At 32.7% G+C, this 24492-nt stretch overlaps 1 protein-coding gene across 2 annotated transcripts in view; it reads left to right on the top strand.

Moving 5' to 3' along the window:
* The first annotated feature begins 705 nt into the window (after window positions 1-705).
* Window positions 706-24492, top strand: part of Dhit (regulator of G protein signaling double hit) — a 39183-nt gene continuing 15396 nt past the window's right edge. Inside the window, exons 1-3 of one of the 2 annotated variants that reach the window (XM_085949089.1) lie at window positions 706-773; window positions 12907-13140; window positions 18459-18545. In XM_085949089.1, coding sequence (XP_085805215.1) covers window positions 13097-13140; window positions 18459-18545 — 131 coding nt within the window. In that variant the 5' untranslated portion in view covers window positions 706-773; window positions 12907-13096. Of the gene's footprint in view, window positions 1019-12906; window positions 13141-18458; window positions 18546-24492 lie in introns of both variants that reach the window. The other variant, XM_085949088.1, reaches the window with a different exon arrangement.

Here is a 24492-nt window from a genome sequence, read left to right as displayed (position 1 = left end):
GTTAACGAATTTAAAAGCGGGCGAGTCAGCTAGTGCGATTGTGATGATGACACACAAAACTTTCCACTCGCCCAGAAGCCAACAAGCTAGCGAGTTGAAACCGTCGTGTTTGGTACTATTTTGACAGGACGTTTTGAGTAGTTCGTTTTTTTACCGGAAGGTCGCCACTATCGCTCTTCTCGATTACTTACAATCTGCTTGTTAACTTGTTCAATGCTGACACTGGGCGAGTTTAAGCAGATTGTAAATTCGCCAATAAGCAGCTTGTAAAGTAGCTCAATATCATCAAGGCTTATAACTTCATTCCGTTATTGAACATTAAATTTATGATCGCCATGGTTATACTGAGGTCGTAGCGATAAAACACGTAGCCGGATTTTGCACACGAGGATAGACTCTCAAGCTTTTTCAAATAAATTTAGTACTATACACTGTAAACAAATATAATCACCGTAACTTTAATTCCGTTAGTGAATAATCCAGTTATCATAAAGGTAATAAATAAAACGAAGTAATATCCTGGAATTAAAATATATGATAACGAGGTTTGTTTTTCGTCTGCGGTTACGTTTTCCTGAGGCTTGCTCAGAGCGTTAGTTAGAGATTCAATGACTCAAATCCTTTCGTGAATTCGACCGTGTGTAAGAAGACACATCGGTGAATTGTTGATTATTTTCGCTCGCACATTGTGAATGTCCATTCCTTAGACGAGATCCGACGTCGGTTCGGTACGGTCAAAAATACGCGAACAGTATACCCGCAGTAATAAATTAGTAATAAATCCCTATTCCTAACTAAGCGGCTATTGCATTATTAATCATTTGTATTTTACACGCGTCTGAACGTGTCCTTATCGGCGCCTATTTTCGGTTTTAAATAATTAATTTCATTTATTCCACAGTGCGTGACATTAATAATAGAAATAACTATTTCCGACTGAAACTTTTTGGCAGTCGTTTGATAACGTGTAATTAATTGACTGTGCTTCTGAATAAATGCTGTGTGCTAATTATAATAAGTAATATTTTAACCAATGAAGAAAATATTTTAAGTTTAAACAAAAATTTTAACTGCCTATTAAAACGCGATGTGTGATTAAAAAAGTGTAATTTGTTTTGTTTTATAAATAACCTTCCAGAAATATTTTCAATTATGGAACAGTTCGAATTTTCAAATTTTCTAATCATAGACTTTCATTTGTTTTTAATTTTAAAATCACATAATTTATATTCAAATGGAAAGTAAATAATTACAAGATAAAATGAACTTTTTATATACCACGTTTTTAAATTTTCTATTGAATAATATAAACTTGACAATTCTATGTATTAATAAAAACTTTTTATTGTACTTGATAGAAATACTGAATAGAATAGAGAAATGTCATTTTGACATTTCATATTGATTTCCATAGTCACGCACGTATATATATTAATAATTTAGTTGCTAGGACCCCCTTAGCAACCAATAACGGTGTTTTACTTTTTACGGATTTTTTCCGAAATAACTTTCCATACAAAACAGAATTAACTGAAAATGAATTGAATTCTGCTTAATGATGGCTAAAAGTATTAAAAGAATGAGTTGTCATCGTGTTTTGATATATTCTAAAAGTTTCAATTGCCTAGCTAGTCGGGAAGTTAGTTAAATAACAAAATTTGTATTGGACAAACAAGAATACGAGCTAATTAAAACGTGGTAAAAAATGTGGATATTCCATGAAAACACATTTCCGTTACAACGTCAACTTGTGTCTAAATTACGTATTATTTTGTTACAAAAATGTCATTCAATATATATATATGTAATAATATGTATGTTTACATACATACCGTTATCATTTTTTTATCTATTTAGTACACTTTTAAATAAACATAACAATAATGTTCGCGTCATTCTTAACAGACGTCTCCAAAAACATGTACAAGGACAAAATTCCTCACGAATCAATATTTAAATCTCTCTTAATTTTTGACAAGATAATGTTAATTATAAAATTATATGAGGGATTTACTTTGTAGATACTTGCAGTGACGTCCCTAGACAAAATGCCGCCACATTTTTTATACAGTACTTTTTATCATCCTTTCATGACTCCAATATCTAAGAAATGTGTTGTATGGATACATTACTAACAAGATATATACCACTAAATCCAATTTAAATGCCATCTCTGATTCAGTAGACTATATTTTGAGTCTACAGTTTCAGATAGGTACGTTTAAAAATACACTTGACAACTTCCAAAACTCACGAGATATTTGGATAAATGTTAAATTAGGCATGCACTTATCATTGCTGTTCACCTAGAACGTGACATCCAAAGACAACGGAAGTAAGCTAGACATCGCAAACCCGACAACAAAAAATTCCTGTTAAAACTTTTATAGTACCTAATTAATAGGTACAGTTTGTTTCCAACCAGTGAGCTGAATTTTTTAATGGAAAGATATTTCCGTTGTTACTAAGTTTAGGTACCGATTTCTATATTATATGTCTAATGATTCTCCTCGATTTGCCGCCCTTTGGGTAACTGCCGCCCCCAAGCGACGCTCAATCTGCCTACCCCCACGGGACGTCACTGGATACTTGAAATGTTTCATAATAACATTAATTATATGATTCTTTCCATCCCTTCTCATGGCTGATGATCGTGATCACTATTGAATACTGCAAGATTCAGTTTTTCCTAGCCAGATGCTATAATTTTTCCAGCGAATACCTTCAACTGATAACTCCACCTCATAGGCGTGCGCCCTTTGCCGATTTACTTGGGACAATACCCAAAACAATTACCCTTCAACTCTTTCTGAGCTGCGGTGAGCAGTGCAACCGAAGAATCTCATAATACGACGTAGGCACACAGAATACAGTATTTGTTATACATGCTCAATTCTTGCAGTATTGGATATATTTTTTGTCTATGATATCCTTTTGAGCCGTTTATTTCATAGCTTGTCATGAATAACATTACTTAGGTAAGCCTACGATGGCCGAGCGGCGTAAGCGTCGGCTTATAACGTCATTGATCCCAAGTCCGAATCCTGGGTCTGGCAAATACATGTATTGTTTTTGAATTTGTGTTTGTGTTTGAGTCAGAGTATGGACTTAATATGTTGAGCAAATGGCTAACATTCATTTCTCGTAAAAAGAGAAATCTGTTAATACATTTATGATCTTGTTCGGATCGGACATTGTTAATAAAAAATATATAGCTAAAAACCAATCACTTTTAATTGAAAATTAGGCATCCATAATAGAGAACAAAATAACTTCGAATGGATGAAATTATGTTAGATTTTAAACGAAATATTATAATATATTTATAACATACATAATAATATGAGAGGGTATATATAATAATTTTTATTTTTGTAGTTCATACTTAGAATTAAATGTGTTATAAAGTATTTCTTCACTTTTCAATAAATATGAGTAAAATTCTCTACATAACATTAAGGCTATACTTCAGCTGAGGCATGGTCTAAAACGATCATGACTACGCGACGCACAGATTGTGCAAACGTCGTGTGACGAACAAAACATAATTTGTCATAAAAATTCAACATGCGTCCATTTAATGTTATGTTTATTGTTATTTAAGTAATAATAATAGTATATTCGTTGACATGTTTTGTTTTTCGAGTAAATACGTAAGTTTTTTTAGTCATCTTTACACGATTTAAGAATTAATTTCTCCGACGCGATCAAAAAACAAATTGACGAGCTCATAAGTCGACTATCGCTCTCCGATTGGCAACCCATGCGAAATTACGTCCCACCTATTGCTGAAAATGACTTGCCGATTCACTGAAGTATGACTCTTAATTCTTACTTCACAAATCTTGTGAATGTAACATTGTGAAAAATAATTGATTAATATCGCATACCTACTTACATATTTGAAAGTAGCAACTTTCGTTAAAGCATTCAGCTATACTATACCTGCACCGATCAATAATAGGAATTATTCGTCCCAATATTATTATTTATTATCTTGCCAGGAAATATAATTACACCTACGTATTTCTGTGAAATAATAATTTTCTTATCATTCGGTCGGTGAAGTAATGATTATCATACTCATGAGAGAAATACTAAAATGTGAACATGTGTTTTAGTTTAATGTAATAAATTGTTATCAGAAATAGTGGGCCAGAATTTACTTAGCGATTGTGTTTACTTATTAATTCGTCACCTTTCAAAATACATACTATGTGTTAACTACTGTACCAATATAATTAATCATAATCATCATCAGCCTGAATTAATACACTGCTATAAATAGTGGAACAACTATTTACTTAACCTTAAAACTGCGCAGATTGCGATTTCTTCTACTGCGCACGAATTATATACCTAGGGTAAAATTGTTATTATTTCCGAATGCTCTTACGTGAAGCCTATTGCTTCAAATACACTCTATGACGATCGGTCATATATATGTCGAAAAACCCGTTTCTTATGTTGGCGTCCTGTGTCATAGGGTGTCACAGAGTGTAAATAGGATGTCATTGCTGTCATACAATATGTATGTATAATACGTCGGAATGACATAGATTTGATCATAGACACTAAAACGCTCGTAGCATATATGTGCCCGATCGTCATATAGTCTATTTGAACCTTACCTCTCTCTTCTATATTCTCTCACTCGGCGTCGCTCTAACTACGTCATATTTTCTATCAAAACATACCACATGCTTATGTGGTAGGTATGTTTATAGACGAATGCGTCTTCAAAATGATTTCATTTCTCTTGGTCATATGCATTGCGTTGCCGCGTACTTCAGCAGAATTTGGCTATTTTGTCAATCGGTGACCTCTAAAGTATACCTTTCGTGGGGTTTCTACCTCTAGGGTACCACTGGATGACTATAATACTTGTGCAGCGACTGTCTCCACTTCGAGCTATGTGTACTGCTCCTCTCTTTCATAGGCACTTTTAATTTAAAGTCATCTATGTTCAGTCAAAGTATACTTGAGTACATGGTAACCTAAGTCTTGGATAACTGCTCTTGAGAGATTCCCAGTCATAAAAAATACTGATGATTTACATTCAAACCATTCCATATTTTTGTTATTCAGCGTGATGCCCAGCATGCACCTCTCTCATATATTATTTTATGTGGTTGTGAAATGTTCATTTCTAAAATGAGAAAAGACAGCGCATCATAATGACAATATATACCAAGAAATTTTACAGATTGTTCAGGCGTAGCTCACGAAGATACCTAGATTCGATTTTTTACCTTCATACGACACCTGGGCACTAAAGTAGCTTGATGTCTCTTTTAATCTGCCCCCATGTCTCGCAGGCATATGACGTGGCTACGGAAAATATACAGTGGTAAACACTTTAGTTTCAGCTGTTTTCACATCGCCACATATTCACATAATGTATAACTGCGTAAAATAGGGTCCTATCATAATAGCTTCGAATGAAAATTTACAAGTATTTTTATTCCCAATATGGGAGTATAACAGCATCTCCTATATATTATTATCCTAAGAGATTTTGGAAAATACGTCAACTTTTTTATTTACATACCACTTTGTTGATTATTAAAGGAATTCACTTCAATTTTTGGAGTCCCGAATCTACTTCCATTTGAATCGGGCACAATCTGATAAAACTCGACACAATCACAGATACTATCGTTTTTAAATCGCGTTTTACATCCGTCACCATACATTTTCGCATCTTGCCTTTCGTCTACCGCAAATCGATTATAATGTCGCTTAATTCTTTCTATATAATCAATATTGCAAAATATCTAAATTAATATTCCACAAAATTATTCAAATCTGTAAGTAGCACATTGGCGTACGAACAAGAAATAAATACATATTTCCTCAATAATTACTACGAAAATATAATCTAAAACCACGTCACTGCTATTTATCTGTCAAACTGAAATAATAGATGATTGATTTTCAATTGTTTTCTTTTGTGATATAAACAAGTTCATTTGACGTGTCAAAATTCAAATTTAGAATTTGCAGAAATAATCGAAAAATGTGACATTTCTATTAGCATATTAAATAATCAATTTCAATCAAGACATTTATTGTTAATGTTTACGTTAATTGCATAATAAATATAATATTTTAATGTCTCTATAAACGAGCATAAAAAAACAATAGTCAATCACTTTCAGAAATACGTTTCCTATAGATATATTTTTGCCCATATTTAATCCGAAAATTCCTGGCTGTCACAAATCACACAACAATGTATTAATAGGTACGTCATTGCCTTGCCTCTTCACAATATTCGATGAGTTTATTTAAATTTAATAATAAGGCCACATTTCAACGATTATCATCATGATCAAAGATTAAAACTAAATATAAAACTACGTTGATTAATCAAATTATCCTAAAAAAATATTGACGGAGCATCATTTACGCATGCATTTTTATTTATTTTGAACCATAGACAAAATACTTTTATTTTAGCTGTCATATTCATAGACAACGTAGGTAGGTAAATTAAAAATGACGTTTACTATACGTAATAAATACACAAGGTTTTTACAATTTTATTAATATATAGTATTTATATAATGTTGAATTAAACGTTTTATTACACAATATAAGAAAAATTCATGCTTTATAGACAACTAAAAAAGTCAATTATGATCATTTCATCCCATAATCGCACTATGAAGTACCTACGTCATATTATTATCCACTATTTGCATCCATGTGGTTACTATATAGAAGAATCAATGTGTGTCACTATGCTTATTAAGATTCCATGCTGGGTGAAGGTTATTCCAATAATCCTCTTGGTCATATGAATTGCTATATCTATCAAAATTGATGTACCTACCCATTTATATCCTCATTATCACCATGAACCAGGATCGATCCACTACTCGATATAGCCGTCTCAAACTAATTCCATTCCTCTTATATACATTGCTGCATTTATCAAACATTTTTAAATAATAATAATATATTCATTTCATCGTTATCATAATTACACCGGATCAATACACTGCTCGATGAAGGCCTCTCTAAGCTGAGTCCACTATTTTTTGTTCTATGAATTGAACTGAACCGAATTTGTGAAATTGCGTATTACATGAAATCGGCAAAATTTTGTCAAATTCATGAAAAATGCAAGCCCGTTGCCTTATTCATGAATTAGGCAAATTATCTGCCAAGTACGTGAATTCGGCAGGGTATAGAATTCTTAAACTGTCAACATGACAGTAGAAAAAGTAAATTTAATACGGATGGTTTTATTAGTTATAATTGGACATAATATTATAATATTATTATTAGGTTCGGTTAGGTTTTGTAATTCTGAATTCAACTGAATATCCATTTTAAGGTTACCTAACACCTGTCAACAAACTATCAAATTTAATCATACTATCACAAACAAACAATCGACTATTGCCTGATACCAAAGCTCAAATCAAATCGTGAAAATACCTTTTAATAAAATTCTCCCGTTATCATATTATAGTTCTAGATTTTTTTGGGCATAGTAATTGGAAATGAACGTCATTGTAGTTATTAATAGGCATATTTTTATATAATCAATAACATTTGACATCTGGTTAGTTTGATTATTTGCAAAAAACTCCACCGGAGCGCCACTATCTATATTGACCAATGCATGAGCATTTCACAAATTTGATTTACTTGGAAAAAACACCACCGGAGCGGAGCGCCAATATCTAATTTGCCCTATGCATGAACTAGGCAGAAAAATTACTGCCAAATTCACGCACTCGACAGATGTTTTGCCTATTTCATGAATAAGGCAATGGGTTTGCATTTTTATGAAATAGGCAAAATTTAGCCGATTTCATGTAGGTAATACGCAATTTCACACGTAGGCGTAACATATACATACATATATCTACCTAAATATTTATAATGCCATTATCATAATCAGTTTGGATCAATACATATATAGACGAAGTCTTTTCTAACCCAATTACTTCCTCTCAGATCTACGAGTTCCTTCTTTTATCAACATTTGTTTCGATATGAACGTCCCGCACCGGGAAACATTATATAAAATGTTAATTCAAAATTTGTTTTTTTAAATATTATTCTATAGCTGCAAGCATTTTTTTAGACAATTAAACAAAATAATTTAATAGTTATATGGCTAATCTTCATCTATTACCTCAAGGGGATACGCGTGAGATTAATATAAACGTTATATTATTGAATCGCAATCAAATTACCTGCTATTCTGCTAGGTCTAGCAGCCTGGGATGGTGAATCCAGAATAGACTCTGCATATGACGCCAAATTTATATCGAAAGTAACGACTTGCAAATTGTAAAAGTGAAAAATCAGCGAAATGTCAAACGGCGCCGTCTCTGCATACTTATATGCATACAATTTTATTAAAATTCAATACCATACATTAGGACGCTAAGCTGTCTGCAAGACCTAGCGAGACAGACTGGCGAGAGCCAGCTGGCTCAGCTAGTGTATAATTATGGTGTACAGAATGTCATTATTATTTCCATAGCAACCGTATAATATGATGTCCGTATGTTGACTCGACCTGTCCTCTTTCAAATACTAAAAACATTTAACTATCATAAAGAAATATCAATGATTTTTCATGAAAATGTAAGAATGAATTACTTGAGACTACAATATAGTATATATAATATTGTTAACAGTTATACAGATTTTATTATCGTATTTAAACATTGTCTCAGCTTTATCAACGGTGCATATTAATTGATTTTAACTGATTGAGGAATTTCATTAACAAATAAACCAATATTTTACGTTATGTTTGAATACTTGAACATGGTTGGATCAAATAATTAAAATTAATAAAATACAGTCAACACCACTAAGGTGATAATTAGTTGATTAAATGTAATCCAATGATTCATATTATTTAAATTGTCGGTCTCAATATGTCATAATTTAGATTACGACCTTTACTAATGCACTGGAACAATTAGATCAGTCGTACTCAACTGTTGTCCCAGGGCACCCTGATAGCTGTCAAGAATCATTTTTCATAAATTAAAAAAATAATATCTGACATACTATAATTTTAAAAATTCAAATGATTCTTGAATGACATAATTATTATTTTTTTTAAAACAATCACATACCTACATAACTCAAACAAACTTCAATGATAATATCTGAGAATATTTAGATTATTTTTACCTGCTGTGTTGTTTTACGCGTTGTCACCTAAAGATAACAACACCTATAAAAAATTCGAATTAGCCACTGAGTTAATTAAGTGACATTAGATTTTTGAAAAAACACTTATGTCAAAATTATTTTTTTGATTAATGTGGTTGTTTATAAAATCTACATTTTGTATAATTAAAATAAAACACAATGTGTATAGTATATCAGTGGCGAGGGTTGGAGGTAGGGTGTTAATATTCGACATAAATGTACACACAAAATTTTTCAGTCACACTTTTTTGTTTGCATTGAACTAAGAACACAATTTGCAGAAGTGATAATTAGTTTTTAAAATTAAATTTAACCCTGCCTAAATCGAACTAAATAGTTTAGGTCGATTCGTCAAAAATAGTGCATACTTTTTCAGTTATTCTTATTTTGTTTTCATTGAATTAAAAATACATAATATTACAGAGGGTGTTGGCTAGTTTTTTTAAATTCATTAAGCCCTGCTCAGACCAAACGATAATCGATACAAAATATTTTATATTTAGTCGATTTTTTATAACTATTACCCATCTATTATGGATTAGATTAGTCTCGGGGTTTTATTGAATTTTAACAAACACTAACAACCAAACATTGTAGTCTTAATTCAATGAAAAAAAATATGTTTGACTGGCACATTTTAGTGTGCACTATTTGTGTCAGATCTTAACAGCATAACTATATCGCTACTTGCATATATAGGACTACATAGTACATACGTAATTTTTTAATAACAGCAAAATAGAAAAATACATCTTTACCAATATTTATACAAACAATTAATTTACCAAAACGTAATAACAAATTGTTTCAATTGCTCAAAAACAATTCAACCTTAATCATTTCTTTTTTTAAACATTTTCCGTCTAAAATGTCACCCTGTGTATTTTGATTCACTTAAGTAAATACAATCCGATTGACCTTAGATATAACCAGTTATTATAAAAAAAGTTTCGTTTACTACGTCATTATTATTTGTCATGATTATTTTACCCTAAAAAATAAAGTAGGGTACATACATACACAAAAATTCCAAATAAGTATAGTAAACTTAACAACGACGAAAAATATCGAAAAATCTCTTTGGCGTTTTGTTAATATTTCTCAAAATACCAGTGCGTTTTCTAAACATGTTATAAAGCATTTTACTACACAAGTGAGTTAAAACATTCTCGTCCGTTTCGATTGTGATGAATTTTAGGAATAAACTTATGTGTATTTCATCTGGACTTAATATAGTTATCAGGGTTTGCATTTCCGGTAATGGTATTATCGGTTAACCGGTATTTTAGCTGACCATTTTAACGGCCCATATGCTCAGCGTAGGTCAAAATGGAGATTTTATGGTATTTTCAGAGCATTACCATGGACATTCCTTAAACGTTGTTGATGATCTATTTATATAATTTTGAAGCCTTATTATCCTTTATATTTATTTTAATCGTGCACATTTTTGAATAATAAAATGCCTAATTCTTGTCAAATTTGGGATCACAGAGATTATCAATATATTTTTTTAATGTAAATACTTCACTATAATAATGTCGATATAAATTATACTAATGGTTTTAAAAATGCGTTTAAAAATTAATAAACGTAAAAAATCTTAACACCACTGCACATGAATGCACTGAAATATGACTATATTCTAAAACATTAGAGCGAGAGGTTCAAAATAATACTATTTTATGTAATAAAAATACTTTATGCAGTCATCAAATGTTTAAAATAAATATAAAGGATAATAAGGCTTCAAAATTATCTTTTTCTTCTTCTTCCACGGCGCTACATCCTGGGGTGGGATTTGGCCTCCTCCACAACCGCTCTCCACTCACTCCGGTCTCTCGCCACACTTCTTCAGTTACCGGGTCTTTCTATATGAAGCCAGTCCACTTCTACGGCGTCAGCCCATCTCCTTCTTGGACGGCCTCTGGGTCTCTTCAGTTGGGGTAGCCACTTCGTCATGATCCTTGGTGCTCTAACATCAGGCATTCTCTCCACGTAGTCTTTGGGACTTACAGTATCTTATGATTGTTTGCTGTTCAATCAGCTGTTCCAACTCGTGGTTCATTTTTATTCTGTAGTTCCCATTTTCCAACGTGGGTCCAAAGAGCTTCAGAATTATATAAATAGATTATCTACAACGTTTAAGGATTGTCCAGGGTTATGCTCTGAAAATACCATAAAAGCTCCATTTTGACCTAAGCTGAGCATGTGGGCCCTTAAGTAGTAAGTACATCAAATGTTTGCGACTGCCCAGCGCTAAAGTCAGAAATCGTGGACAAACTGTAATGTATTAGTAAAGTAACGAAATTCTTAGAAATATTTTATTTCAAACGTTGCTCTTTCCAGTGTTATATTTTAAATGCATACTGCAAGATGTGCGTATTTACTTTATCATTTTTTTTTTTTTGAATCCTGTTAAACCATTGCTAATTAAGAAACTGTTGATTTTAAAATGAAATCATCATAAATTTGTTCACTTCCATACAAGTTATTGAATACATTTTAGTATCTTCAGAATATATTTGAATTCGGTCAATAAGAATTTGCAGTCTCAAAATTCCAAAAACCATCTTGATCAATAATAATAAAACACAATATTTTATACTAATTTCACTTATTTTAATATTAGTCAGGACCGGTTTCATCCGCTTCAAATGGACATTATCAACTACTACAGAATATACTTTATTATATGGCTAATATTAAAATAAGTGGTACTAGTACTAGGTACATATTGTATTTTATTTTATTATTAATAATATAATCTATTTCAACGAATAATTGACAGTTAACATCATAAAATAAAGAGTAGATATCTTGGTACTGAAATTGCGAGTTTGAAAAATCATATGTCCCAGGATAATAGTAACGACTTCTGAAAATATCGTTTTTTTTATTTTAAAAAATACAAAAAATATCGAATATAATGTTAAATGTTTAAAAAAATATATAAATGTATTGTTAAACGTAGAGCTTAATAACAAAGTAACCTAAAACGACCGAATTTTACCTATACCTATTAAAAATAACTTTCTATTACCTTATTAAATGTGGGTTGTTTTAATTAAAAAAAAATTACAAGATAAAAATAACTTTTTATGTACAACGTTTTTAAACTTTCTGTTGAATCATATAAACTTGACTTGACTAGCTTAAACGATCAAAAAAAATTGTACTTGATAGAAATAATACTGAAATGTCATATTGATTTTCATAGTAACGCACGAATATATTAATATTAATAATTTAGTTGCTAGGACCCACTTAGCAACCAATAATAGTTTTACTTTTTACGGATTTCTTCCGAAATAACTTTTCATACAAAACAGAATTAACTGAAAATGAATTCAATTCTACTTAAAGATGGCTAAAAGTATTTAAAAATGCATTGGCATCGTGTTCTGATATATTCTAAAAGTTTCAAATGTCTAGCTAATCGGGAAGTTAGAGTTAAAATTCGATTGCAAGATTTGTACTGGATAAACAACCACCGGACAAATAAAAATACGACCTAATAAAAACGTTGTATTAATATGACTCCCTTTATCGTGACATTGTCAATTCTGTCTGATGTTCGATAGTTTAAAACAGTTACCTACCTTTAATTTTAAATGTAATAACTAATAACGAATCATTTATACTGGTAATATACGGTTATTCGCTTATAAGTTTTATCGGTATAATATTATTTTATTTTAATTTTTCAAGCGCTAAGTGCAATGCTATTTATTATCTACAAGAAGTGAAATTTCAAAATATTGCTAGAAATATTTTCAAAGTGTTGAGTCTCCAGTGCCTAGTAATTAATTCAATGATGGATTAATCAATTGTAATTATTATGGTGTGGTGCCATGATGGAATGCTGAACGTAATATGAGCATCTCGCTAAATAGTGAGGATGGTCGAGAGATGGCGGAGTGCTTTTCGTAAACTTCGAGCAAGGTAAGGTGTCAAAATGTGGTCTTAATTAATATTTATGACAGTTTACACACGGAAAATTTATCAATGATTATATTATATTATTGTTTTTTATAACATAATGTTGCAGGAGCCACTGACTTCCGCATTTACCCCGCCTACTATGTATAGCTTCTCGCCATACTATGCACCCCTGCAGTTTTCCAGCTACATTCATCATACCTAGACACTTTAGGTCTAGCCATATAACTACGGGTGTTCACTTATGATTTATTACAAATGGATACCGAATACACGTGGCAGGATTGGTCATAATTATAAGTGTCCGTTTGTGTCGTTTGCGGTTTAGTGTTTTAGACATGCCGCGTCAGAATCTTAAACCAAACATTGGATGCCTTAGATGGTTGCATAATTCAAGACTAATAAGGTTCTTCCACTGACACAGGCCTTGGGTGATGTAGAATGCCCAGAGGCGAGTGGTCAATCCATTGAGAAGACTGTTCGACAGCCAAAATATCTGGGCCATGATCCTCAATCATGATGTCATGTAGAAGAAGAAGGCGTAGGTACCTAATATTCGATTCAGATAAACAATTTATATTTTTTTACTTCTTGAAGGGAGTCCAAGGTTTATACGTGTATATTTTTCAGGCTTTTCCAAATTATTGATTACAATAGCTGTTATGCATTTAGCATTGCATATTTATCTGCAGCAAGCTTCATATAAGTAATAAACTTTGTGATTTATTTGCCAGAACTGAACTGATATTTAAATAAAAACTCCTTGCATTACGTTACGTTACGTTAAAAGAAGCTTGCTATACTAGTAGACCATTATACTTTAGATGGATATCAGTGGCGAAAGGTGGAGGTAGGCAGTTAAGATCTGACATAAATAATGAATACTAAACTTTGTCATTCAAACGAATTTGTTTTCATTGAAGTAAGACTACATTGTGTATATATAGTGTTTATTAGTTTTAACATTTCAATTAAGCCCTGCCTATTCCAAGCCATAGTCGATATTAGTCAAAAAATATTCGTTTATCTATGACATATTTTATAACTAGAAGAGTATTTTTATCGATTACAGTTAGGTATAGGAAGGCCTTTGTGTATTTTTAAAAAACTAATCATCATCACCCATAATAATATATATTACCTATTAATTCAACGAAAACAAATAAGTATGACTGAAAAAGTGTGCACTATCTTGTCGAATCACCCATAGCATATCTAAACTATTATGGTTTGGTTTAGGCAAGGTTTAATTGATTTTTTTTTTAAACTAACCAGCACCATCTGCAAACTGTGTTCAATGAAAACAAATACGTATGACTGACCTACCTCCACACCTCGCCACTGATGGATATATTACGAAGAATCGCAATTAAACAGTACTTAAAAAGATATGTAACCAAAGCAAGACATGAACAGTAGGCCGCCATTGTCGTTTTTAATTTATAAACAATTATTCTTTTTGTATTATTTTAATTAGTATTTTTTCTACGTCGAATTAGTCGACCATAATATCTAATACAAACATACTAGAATCGCTGCCAAGTGTTGTAATTCATATTGTAATATAACAGTGGCTCGGTGCTTAAAGGTCCAATGTCAAAAATATACGAATCCATAGAGGTACGAGTATAGTTCAAATTCTTTGAAAAATACTTAATGTCAACAACCAAATTCTTTTCCTCCAAAATATTATTCCATTACCGGGAGAATGGATTTGCGATGAGTAAATAAAACATTTTAAAATACAATTTGTATACATAGTAAAATGTTTATTGCTCACCTCTTCTAGCAACGTTGATAATAATTGATAGTGTTCATTGATTAAAATAAAATTTAAATATTCGCAAAACGGAAGCAGTGTTTATTCAAATCTTTAAATATTTTTTCCTCATCGTATATTTTTAGTGACGTGTTTCCTGTAATTGTTATTGAACCTACGTACGCATTTCAAATCATTGTTAAAAAGATATACCGTTAATCACGACAAACCTCCAAAATTGAATGAACAATATTTAATTTTATTCTGCCGAATTTACTATTTACCTCACAATATTTCTAGATAATATTTGAGATGTTTCCAAATTTAATGTAGTAAACTTAACCTTCCCTTTACGATGTTTATAAATTCCGTCCATGATTGACAATATTACAGTAGGTAAACGAAAATGCTTATTTTCGCAAAATAAATAAATCTAATAAGGTTTTATAATCATTATTTTGCTATTTGTTTTATCTATAAAATGATCAAAACCGCATCAAAACTTAATAATAATCATATGAATATTTCTATACATTCTCATATATTCATTCACACATTCTTCAATACTATCTTGATCTCATCCCTCTTTCATATTTATTTCTCAAAGTTGAGTAATATGTTTATCTTTGTCGCATATATTTTTATATCTATCTCTTTTGTTCGTAATGCAGTTCTATTTTATGACAAGTAAATAAAATCTGACGTATATCTATCAATTATATGTATTTACTGGACAATACTATCGATTTTGGAAATAATAACATTTTAATTAGATGTAATATTGATGATTCTAGGAATAAGTACTTGAAATTTTAAAATGCTGAAGTGCATATTATCTGAAATATTTGCTTTTTAATGGGCCGGGTAACCAAGGTGATATTATAGTAACGGGAGTGTTGAATGGATGATATTAACGAAAGATGTTGGAAAGAAAATATTGAGCCAAAAGTAGTTTACCTGTTAACATTACTAAACCAAATTTCAACTTGTTATAATTACCGGTTGCTATGAAAATAATAAAAAATGTGTTGGTAGATGTTTGAATTAATCTATGAAAATTAGTGGCATAGCCGAACTGTATTTCCCAAAAGAATGTTCAAATGATCACCACTTCTTTTTAAATATATTCATTTGATCTAAAATAACACTTTTATTTTAGAAACATTTTTCTTAAAATATATACATTTACATTACTTTGGCAATCCAGGTTTTGACTTTCAGAATCTTCAGGCTGTAAATATATATATATATGGCGAACCAATCCCGCAACATTGCTTTGTTTTAACGGCGTTCAAAGAGATTTTGACTATTTCAACAATAATTTTCATTTATATACAACTAGCAATTTGTATGTGAATAAAATACTAATATTAATTTCAGAATGTACTTTTAAAATAACGAAATTCATTATCCGATACGTTTAGTTCGATGAAAAATTTTCCAAACAACCAGTATCACAGCTTGGCTGGACAGCTAACGTTCTAAGTTCTCTCTAAGCAAAAAAAATACCGGTTGTTTTAGATGTCATTTATTATAATTATAAAATTTCCGCCACACTGGTTGTTTCACATATTAGATCATTTTACGTAAATGCCAAATTTTAAAAAAAATCGTCAAAATTTATTTTTCATTCACCCAATAAATTGATTTACTTAAAATAGAATCCATTGAATCGAAAAAAATAAACTCTCTTGGATTTTTTTCGGTTAATTTAGATTTAAGAAAACCTTTCCGAAAGCAGAAAACTTTCCAGGAAAACCTTTCGATATTCGCTTGTTTTCATTTAGACGGTGTACCTACCCTCATAATTGGCCGGGTGGAATCTAACAATAGATAATGTCGATTCATCAATTAATTACCGAGGGGATTCCATTATTAGCGATCACCTGGTACCTACGTATTTTATTTATGGATTGTATTTACAGAAACTAATATTTATAATGTTTGAGGCTTTCACGGTTGTTTTTTTAATGTAGTAGATTTTTGGGTTTCAACCGTGTGTCTTTCTTTCTAAGAAATTAAGATATCCTATAATCAGAGATGTTTAATACATAATGTTGATCTAATCAGAGAAGGTCTTCACTATACTCTACTTTTTATAACTTCACTCGGTCTATATACATATCGTCACCCCATTTCTAGCTTGTTGTAAGGGAAAAGTCACTTTTTATTTGCCCCCAGCTATCATAAATGTATGAAGTATTGTCGTATTTTATTAATTGGAAGTCTTTCAGTGTTAAAGATGCACTAGGCGCGTAACGATTAGATGGCCATTAGATATAATTAGCATGCTATTTAAATGTGGTACTTAATTAGTAATTATCTAGTCAGCAGTCAAAATGAAAGAGACATTTTTTCACGTAATAGACGGTCTAATTAATTAAACAAAATATGAATCTTTTATTCGGGTCACGATCCGGTCATGAGGTCCTGACGAAGAAGAAAAAGAAGTAATATGTATTCTATTTACCTTGACCTTTTTACGATGGCCGCGTGGCTTACGCGTCGGCCTATCTATAGCGTCCTGGATCTGGCCAGTACACATATTGTTTTTCAATTTGTGAATGGACCTAATAGGTTGAGCAAGTGGCTGACATCCATTTTTCTCATAAAAACAAAATCTGTTAATACAAACCTCCACTCCGTGGAGGCCCATTTGATCTTATTAGGATTTGACATGGTCGGGAAAAAATACCTAAATAATTAGAATTTTATGCGTTTCTAGGAGGGGATACGGATCCCAGCCCCTCCTCGTGTGGACGCCTGTATGTCTGCATCTGTTCAATATGACAAAATAAAGACCATTAGTGGGTGACTTTGGCTTATTTGCATCTGAGAATTATAATAGCATATCAATTTCAGATCATTAGAAACTGATATGATATATGATATTATCATATTCTTAGGCACCAGATTATTTTCATGATTTTTGGTCACCATACGAAAATTTATATTTCAAAAGAAATTTTTACGATGATATTTTGAGATCTATCATCATCAGCTGAGGTCGATCCACAACTGGATGATGGCATCCCATAGTGCCTTCCATTCACCTGGGTCAACAGTTTTTCGCTAACTCGTACATCCACCAAACTGTATGAGTTCGTCTATCCAGCGGGTTTTACAGAGTCCTTGTGGTCGTTTAGTGTCCATTTGATACCACTGTGTCACAGCATTTGTCCAGCCCATTGCCCATCATTTCATCTGCTCACCTTATTCAATGGTTCGTTTTGTGGTCTTATCTTATTTTGAGTGTGTTATTCTATCGTATTCCTAGATTTATTAGGAAGGAACATGTTTTTTTTTATTTTTCACAAAAGTTATATACTCCGATTCCACTGCACTAGGGACCCTGTGTGTTAATTTTTTATACTTAAAAATCAACTTTAATCCAACGTTTCGTTATTTTTTGTTGTTGTTTTCGGAATGCGACTCACTTAGGACGCGAGGCCCCCCAAAGCGCCAATCAGTCCAATCATCCTAAGACCGGGCCTGCCTAGAAAGACACGTTCTTTGAGTTATATTATACGATTGTAAAAAAATCTGTTCTCTTTTTTTGCAGTTTGGCGGTACGGAACGGCGAAGATAATGGACCCACAAAGAAAGAACCTGGGCCCTCCGACGTGCTACTTTGCGATGGAGAACCACCGTAAGTTAACAAGAATATTTAAAATATATTTTTGTTAGTTTTCTAATATAGTTCATTTTGGAATATATGAAAGCTGGGTGTCTGTGAGTGACTGTCACTAGCTTAACTCGTATTCAAGGGTGGTGTGAAAAAGAATAAATTTAAAAATTTAAAAAAACTGCATGTATCCCTATGCCGGCTCGCACATCACAACTCGCCTTGTGTGCCTGACGGCCATAAATTAAAACCCTCGAGACTGCCGGCGAATGTTGCACGATCACAACCTCGCACATCTGCCTAGCGCTGCTAGCTCTAGCTCTACCAAACGCACCGACAGTCTGGAGAGAAATGGCCGATTCGCCCGATTCTGCAGCTGTGTGCATGCGCGGAGTCGATATTGGCTGGACATCGACATGCAGGCTTTGGCCAATGCAACTAGACGAATGTCGCAGGGTCGCAGAGTTGCAGTTGCATCGGCCAATTTGCGAAGCTCCATTTGATAACGTTTGTTTCTTGGTTTACGATGACGTCACATCGACGAATTCGTCGTAAGACGTATGCGGCGAGTTCTGATGTGCGAGCCCTCTATGCATTCTACGCGTGACATCGAAAACGAAATGAAAAATACTGCTGACAGTGTATTGTCGCGGCCATAACAATAAAATGCGCATGTAAAAACGTATTAATAATCATCGTACAAGTTCCAAGATGGCATGCACGGATCAAAAAAGTACAGCGCCTTCTGAATTCCCATGCGATAACTATAGCTATATCTCTATATCAGTGAAACTATAGTTGCGAATCTGCCGAAAAAAATACGAACTACACCGCGCAAAGCATTTTGACGTTTACCAATTTACAATCTAGCAGCACCATACAATGACAACAACGTGTCTCGCTCACGCTTGAAGAATGAGATTGGCGAGACAGTCAGCATTTTTGCGTATTTTACATAATATCGCGATAGTTTAATTTGCACATTATCGGTGCCGGTAATAAATCCATACACGTGTACAGGCGCTATAAATACCACACAAATTTTAAGTTGTATCTTTACTAATGAACATGACTTAAAATAACGTGTGCAGACTTATTTGGTATTTAGTGAGGGATGGTGGTGATCGTTACTCGACCGAAAAATTAAAACAAAATGGAATGACTCGACTAATGAGTCTACTAAATTACTCGACGAAATCTGTTCATACATTGCCAGTTACTAAAGTACTCGCCACTCGACTAACATACTAGCATAATCTAAACTGGCGTTATGGAAAATGTTTAAAATTCTGAGCGGTATAAATAGATAAATCTTCTCATTTTCACAAGACCTATTCTCTAATTAGGTACTTAATTTATTTTCCACCCCTAAATTTAATATTGCGTGGCCTGCCTTCTCTTACGGGACGTCACTGCACAGGATCTACACAAGCATGAAAATAAAAATAAACCTCGATTGAATTTCTTCATGGATTTGATTAGATTTATTTTTAAGAATACCTACCTCGTAATTGAGTCCCGGAATTTTCAATCAATAGACACGAATGGGGATCCACAGATTTGGGAGTAATTTTCTTCTAAGTTAAGGAGTATTTCTTATGTATTAATCATAGGATGGTGACTAGATAATACGTTGGTTTTTTAGCAAGAAATCTGGAAAGAGAGAAAAGTTTTATAGGGTATTAATCGGAGCGTACAGCTTTACGTAGATAACCCACCGTTAAATTTAAAATAAACATTTCAATTAAGAAATTCTCCGTATTTCGTTTTATGTGATTTTTTTTTACAGCCCGTGTCTCAAGTTTTTAAACGTTTCCTCTGCATTTGGTTAGTGTTAGCTTTCATTGTTTATTATGATTAAAAATGCGATTTTGTAATTGAATTTTTACCTCAGCCGTATTGAGCACACCTGACTTTAATCAAAATATTATTATTGTACATCAATATGTACTACATTTGTTAATTATAATCGTTATGCAGTTTACCAACATACATTAAAAACAATTTACTTCCCAAATTTAGTCCACCTCTGTTATAAAAAAAAACATAATAATTCGACACGTGTCGCATTGTCTCATCGATTCTTTGGCATAAATATTTTTTCATGCTACGATTATATTATGATCACGTCACGTACTATCATATGTTGGCACGGTCAAATTTAGTATATTGTTTCGTCATTCCGCAGAATATTTTGAATGATTACTATCTCTATAAATTCAATTATGTAAAGTGGCAACTCTAACGTATTAGTATTTTGAATTACTATTCATTGTTCATGCCAATTTCAATTAATTTTATCAGTTTCTATATGTGCGTACGATTAATTTACTTGCAATATTGTACCCAAACAGCAGACCATAGATGATAGACGTAAACACCGAAAAAATAGAAAAAAAAGTTCACTGACTAGTTCATGATAATTGTAGGGCGATACGCGTGAGGTGACCTTATTGTTGTTCTAGTGATTTCGGCAGCTTTTGCTAACTGACAATGTTCGTTCAATGTTCATTTAAAGGTTCAAAATGTGCCACGGGGTGGGAGCATCAGCATCGTGACATTTTAAGGACCAAGAACTTACGACTTTACACATTTTCCCCCGTACGTGTCAAAATCGCGTGTTTTTAATTTTTAGCGGTTGATACTATGTATTTTCTATAAGAATCTCGTCTAATCTCTATGGTCTGGTTGGTTTCTGTTCAAAATATTATCTATGGATGTAATATCGCAAGTAATTTTAACGTTCGCACACATAAAAGCTGTTAAAATTAACATGAATAATAATTTAAAATACTGATACATTAAGAGTTGGCCCTCTCCATCATAGGATTTACAGGGATGGTGATGGTTCAAAATATTCAGCAAGATGAATAGACTAAATTTGTCACCGTGACAGTACGCAACGTGCACCTCAATATAATCACAACTTTAGTGTCATCAGTTAAATATTACAGGTATGTTCAAGATGTTGAATAACAACAGCAGGATAATGTGGTGGGTCACTGTCAGTTTTAATCACAACCTTCTTAAAGTTGGACATGCCTATTCTGTACTCATTATTATCATGTAGCACGGAAATGAAAAGAGTGTCAAAAATCGGGCAGAAAAATCTCCGCAGTGGATACTTCCGGTTGATTGAATAACATTCGTCATACTCTGCCACAGGCTATGGTGCTCTAAGCCACTTAATCAGGGCAGGGATGGGGGCCTAACGATGTGACGTTAATGCCTGAGGGGCTGTCTTCAATGTGAACGACATACCTAATCGATTCCATTGCAAAAATAAATTATCTCAAAGAAATTGGCCAGATAATAAGATCACAGTCTAACCTTTTATGTAGATACCTACTTACAAAAGAGTTTTTCATATATATATAAAACTGTAAATGCAGTTTGAATCCCCGCATCTGGCTAAAATATATAAGTACCTACGTATTATATTTTTTATTTCAGGTTGGCTAACAACTAACTACCATTCCTCCTAAAGAAATGTTTGTTAAGGTAAAAGCTCCGCCTACCAATTACACCTTGAGGAAAAATGCGAATTAATCAATACGTAAAATTAATAAGAAAAACATTTTTTTATTATTTAAGGAGCATTCAGTAGCAGATGCCCAAAGCCGAGGTCACCACGAACAGTGTGCTTTGACTGATTTTACTGTGACTCATTCTAACAAAAAGTGCCAATTGATTGGAGAGGGGGTACGGTTAACTAATAAAAAAATAACTTATTAATAAAATATAATACTTATGTATTATTTTAAAACTTTGCCGATTCTACTGTGACTTGTTAAGTGACTGATTCAGTAATTTTGTATATTTTCTTTCCCTCACTATCGCCGTAATACGATTATAATAATATATTAACGAAGTCTACTTTTTCAAGTTCATAAATAGTATGTTTTGTGACAGGGTCCATTTCAACAAACAGAAAGCATCTATAAGAACTTTCAGTATCATTTTTTTTAGACGGGGGGGGGCTTAACAAAATTTAGCAGGTGCCACTACTTCGTTTCTCGCCACTTCACCCGCGGACTTTTCCGGGTTCATTCCCCAAACCCAGACAGATAAACACAAGGCCTGTAAGTATACCTACGAGTTATTGCAAACTATCACATACACAATTAGTATGGAATGCACGTGGTCTAATGGTCATAATTATTAGGATCGTTAGTGTCCGGTAATGTCGTCCACGCTATTAAGACCACTGCCATGGGTCTTCCAGTGGTAACAAGCCTTGCGTGTCGAAGAATCCACAGAAGAGTGAGGTCAACGCGCTGAAAAGATTGTTCATTAGCCAAATCATCCGGTCCTCAAGAAGAGGAAGAAGAAGCAATACTACATTTACCTATATATGTAATTTGTATCCCCTCCCCCTTGTGTGCCCGCTTGAGTAAGGTACTATTAAATATGGTAAAAAGGTTTGAAAAATATAATTACCTAGAGTGTACGTTTTATAACTTTGAACTTTTTTTGTACTTTTTACTACACCGATACGCCTCTTTGCCTGATTACCTCGCATAAAATCGGATAAAGTGATATTCACTTGTATTAATATATGTAGTAATAAATAAATGAATAGATAATATATGTAAACATAATTTCAACCTTTTTTTCTTTTAAACTTGTCACTCTCTTGAATCTCGTCGGTCTCTTCTTCTCTTGAAACACTTTTGCTTGTTAGCGCGAGGGATGGTTTCCAATCCTGGTGTCCTAATAAATTTGAATTTACATGCGCCTGCCAATTGGCATTACCTACGTGGTCGCAGCCATGATTTATTCTGGATCGGAACCGTTTCCTCGTGTCAAGCCTATCAGGCACCATCAGCGACGGGTGCAAGATTAGTAAATGCGCTCCGTAAAGACATAGACATTTTCAGTGATGTACTTTGCATTTTATTTTTGAAACTTTATTTTTCTATGTAAAATTGTATGTTTTTTGTTTTATGTTTTGATTTAATTTGTTTTTCTGTTATTATTATTATTATATTCTATATTGTAATATTTGTTATAATGTAAATCTCATGTTGTGTACGTCTTGAATTTAGATTTGTTATGTCCACAATGTTTTTTATTCTTAAATAAATAAATAATATTTTTAGAATATAGTATATCATTTTCATTCTAGAATCGGAGTGCAAAGTTATGAAGTGTATACTTAACCTCACAATCGCAATTTCAAACGTTATACACTTTAGAATGGCAATCTTCAATGTCAGTCATAGATTATAATATTAAAATGGTCATTTTCTTCAATAATCTTCTACCTCCTTAAATTAACAGGCCGCCTACATAACACGGAACGAATGTTTATATATATGTCCAATAAAGCCAATTACAGTACGGTCCGATTTCTTTCTTCTGCAAGAATCTCATAGAACTTGGAAAGAAGCAACATGGAAACGAATCCGGGAACATGTTAGAAAGAAAATGTTCATTCAGGAAAAAGTTTTTCAATAAGGCGCGTAGCAAGAAAGCTGTTCATATAGCCTAGCCTATGTTCCCAATTACTTTCCATAACTCGATACACGCAATAAAAGTTCAGTTCCCCTAAAAAGAGTGATAATAGCATTGCTAAAATGCTGGCCACAAGGCCTGAACAAAAACGATACATAAGTGCGAGTGAGAAAGTATTCGGTACCCTTATAATCTCTGCGATACGCGCTAGAGTAAGATAAAAGGTTTACAGATGTGAGATATGGTTTGCTACGGTGTCGCCGCCAAATATTAGCTTATTGCTAACTAAGCGTCGATAACCGTGTTGCTAAAATTCCTATTTTTTATGTTAAACATAAAGTCAGTAGTAAATATTTTTAGTTAATTAAATAGAAAAGATGGTTCTGTGTGTTGTATTAATATGTAGTAGCCGCACTGATAAGCAAGAAGATGGGTATTACGTTTCATAGGTAAGTTGATACATATTCGTGATAATTTATTTGTATATTATTATGTATTTTAATATCAAGTGACC

Source organism: Rhyacophila brunnea, unplaced genomic scaffold (genome assembly GCF_057557595.1).
Source record: "Rhyacophila brunnea isolate RB1 unplaced genomic scaffold, BYU_Rbru_1.0 scaffold_21, whole genome shotgun sequence".
Taxonomy (NCBI): domain Eukaryota; kingdom Metazoa; phylum Arthropoda; class Insecta; order Trichoptera; family Rhyacophilidae; genus Rhyacophila; species Rhyacophila brunnea.
This window is presented reverse-complemented; position numbering and strand designations above follow the sequence as displayed.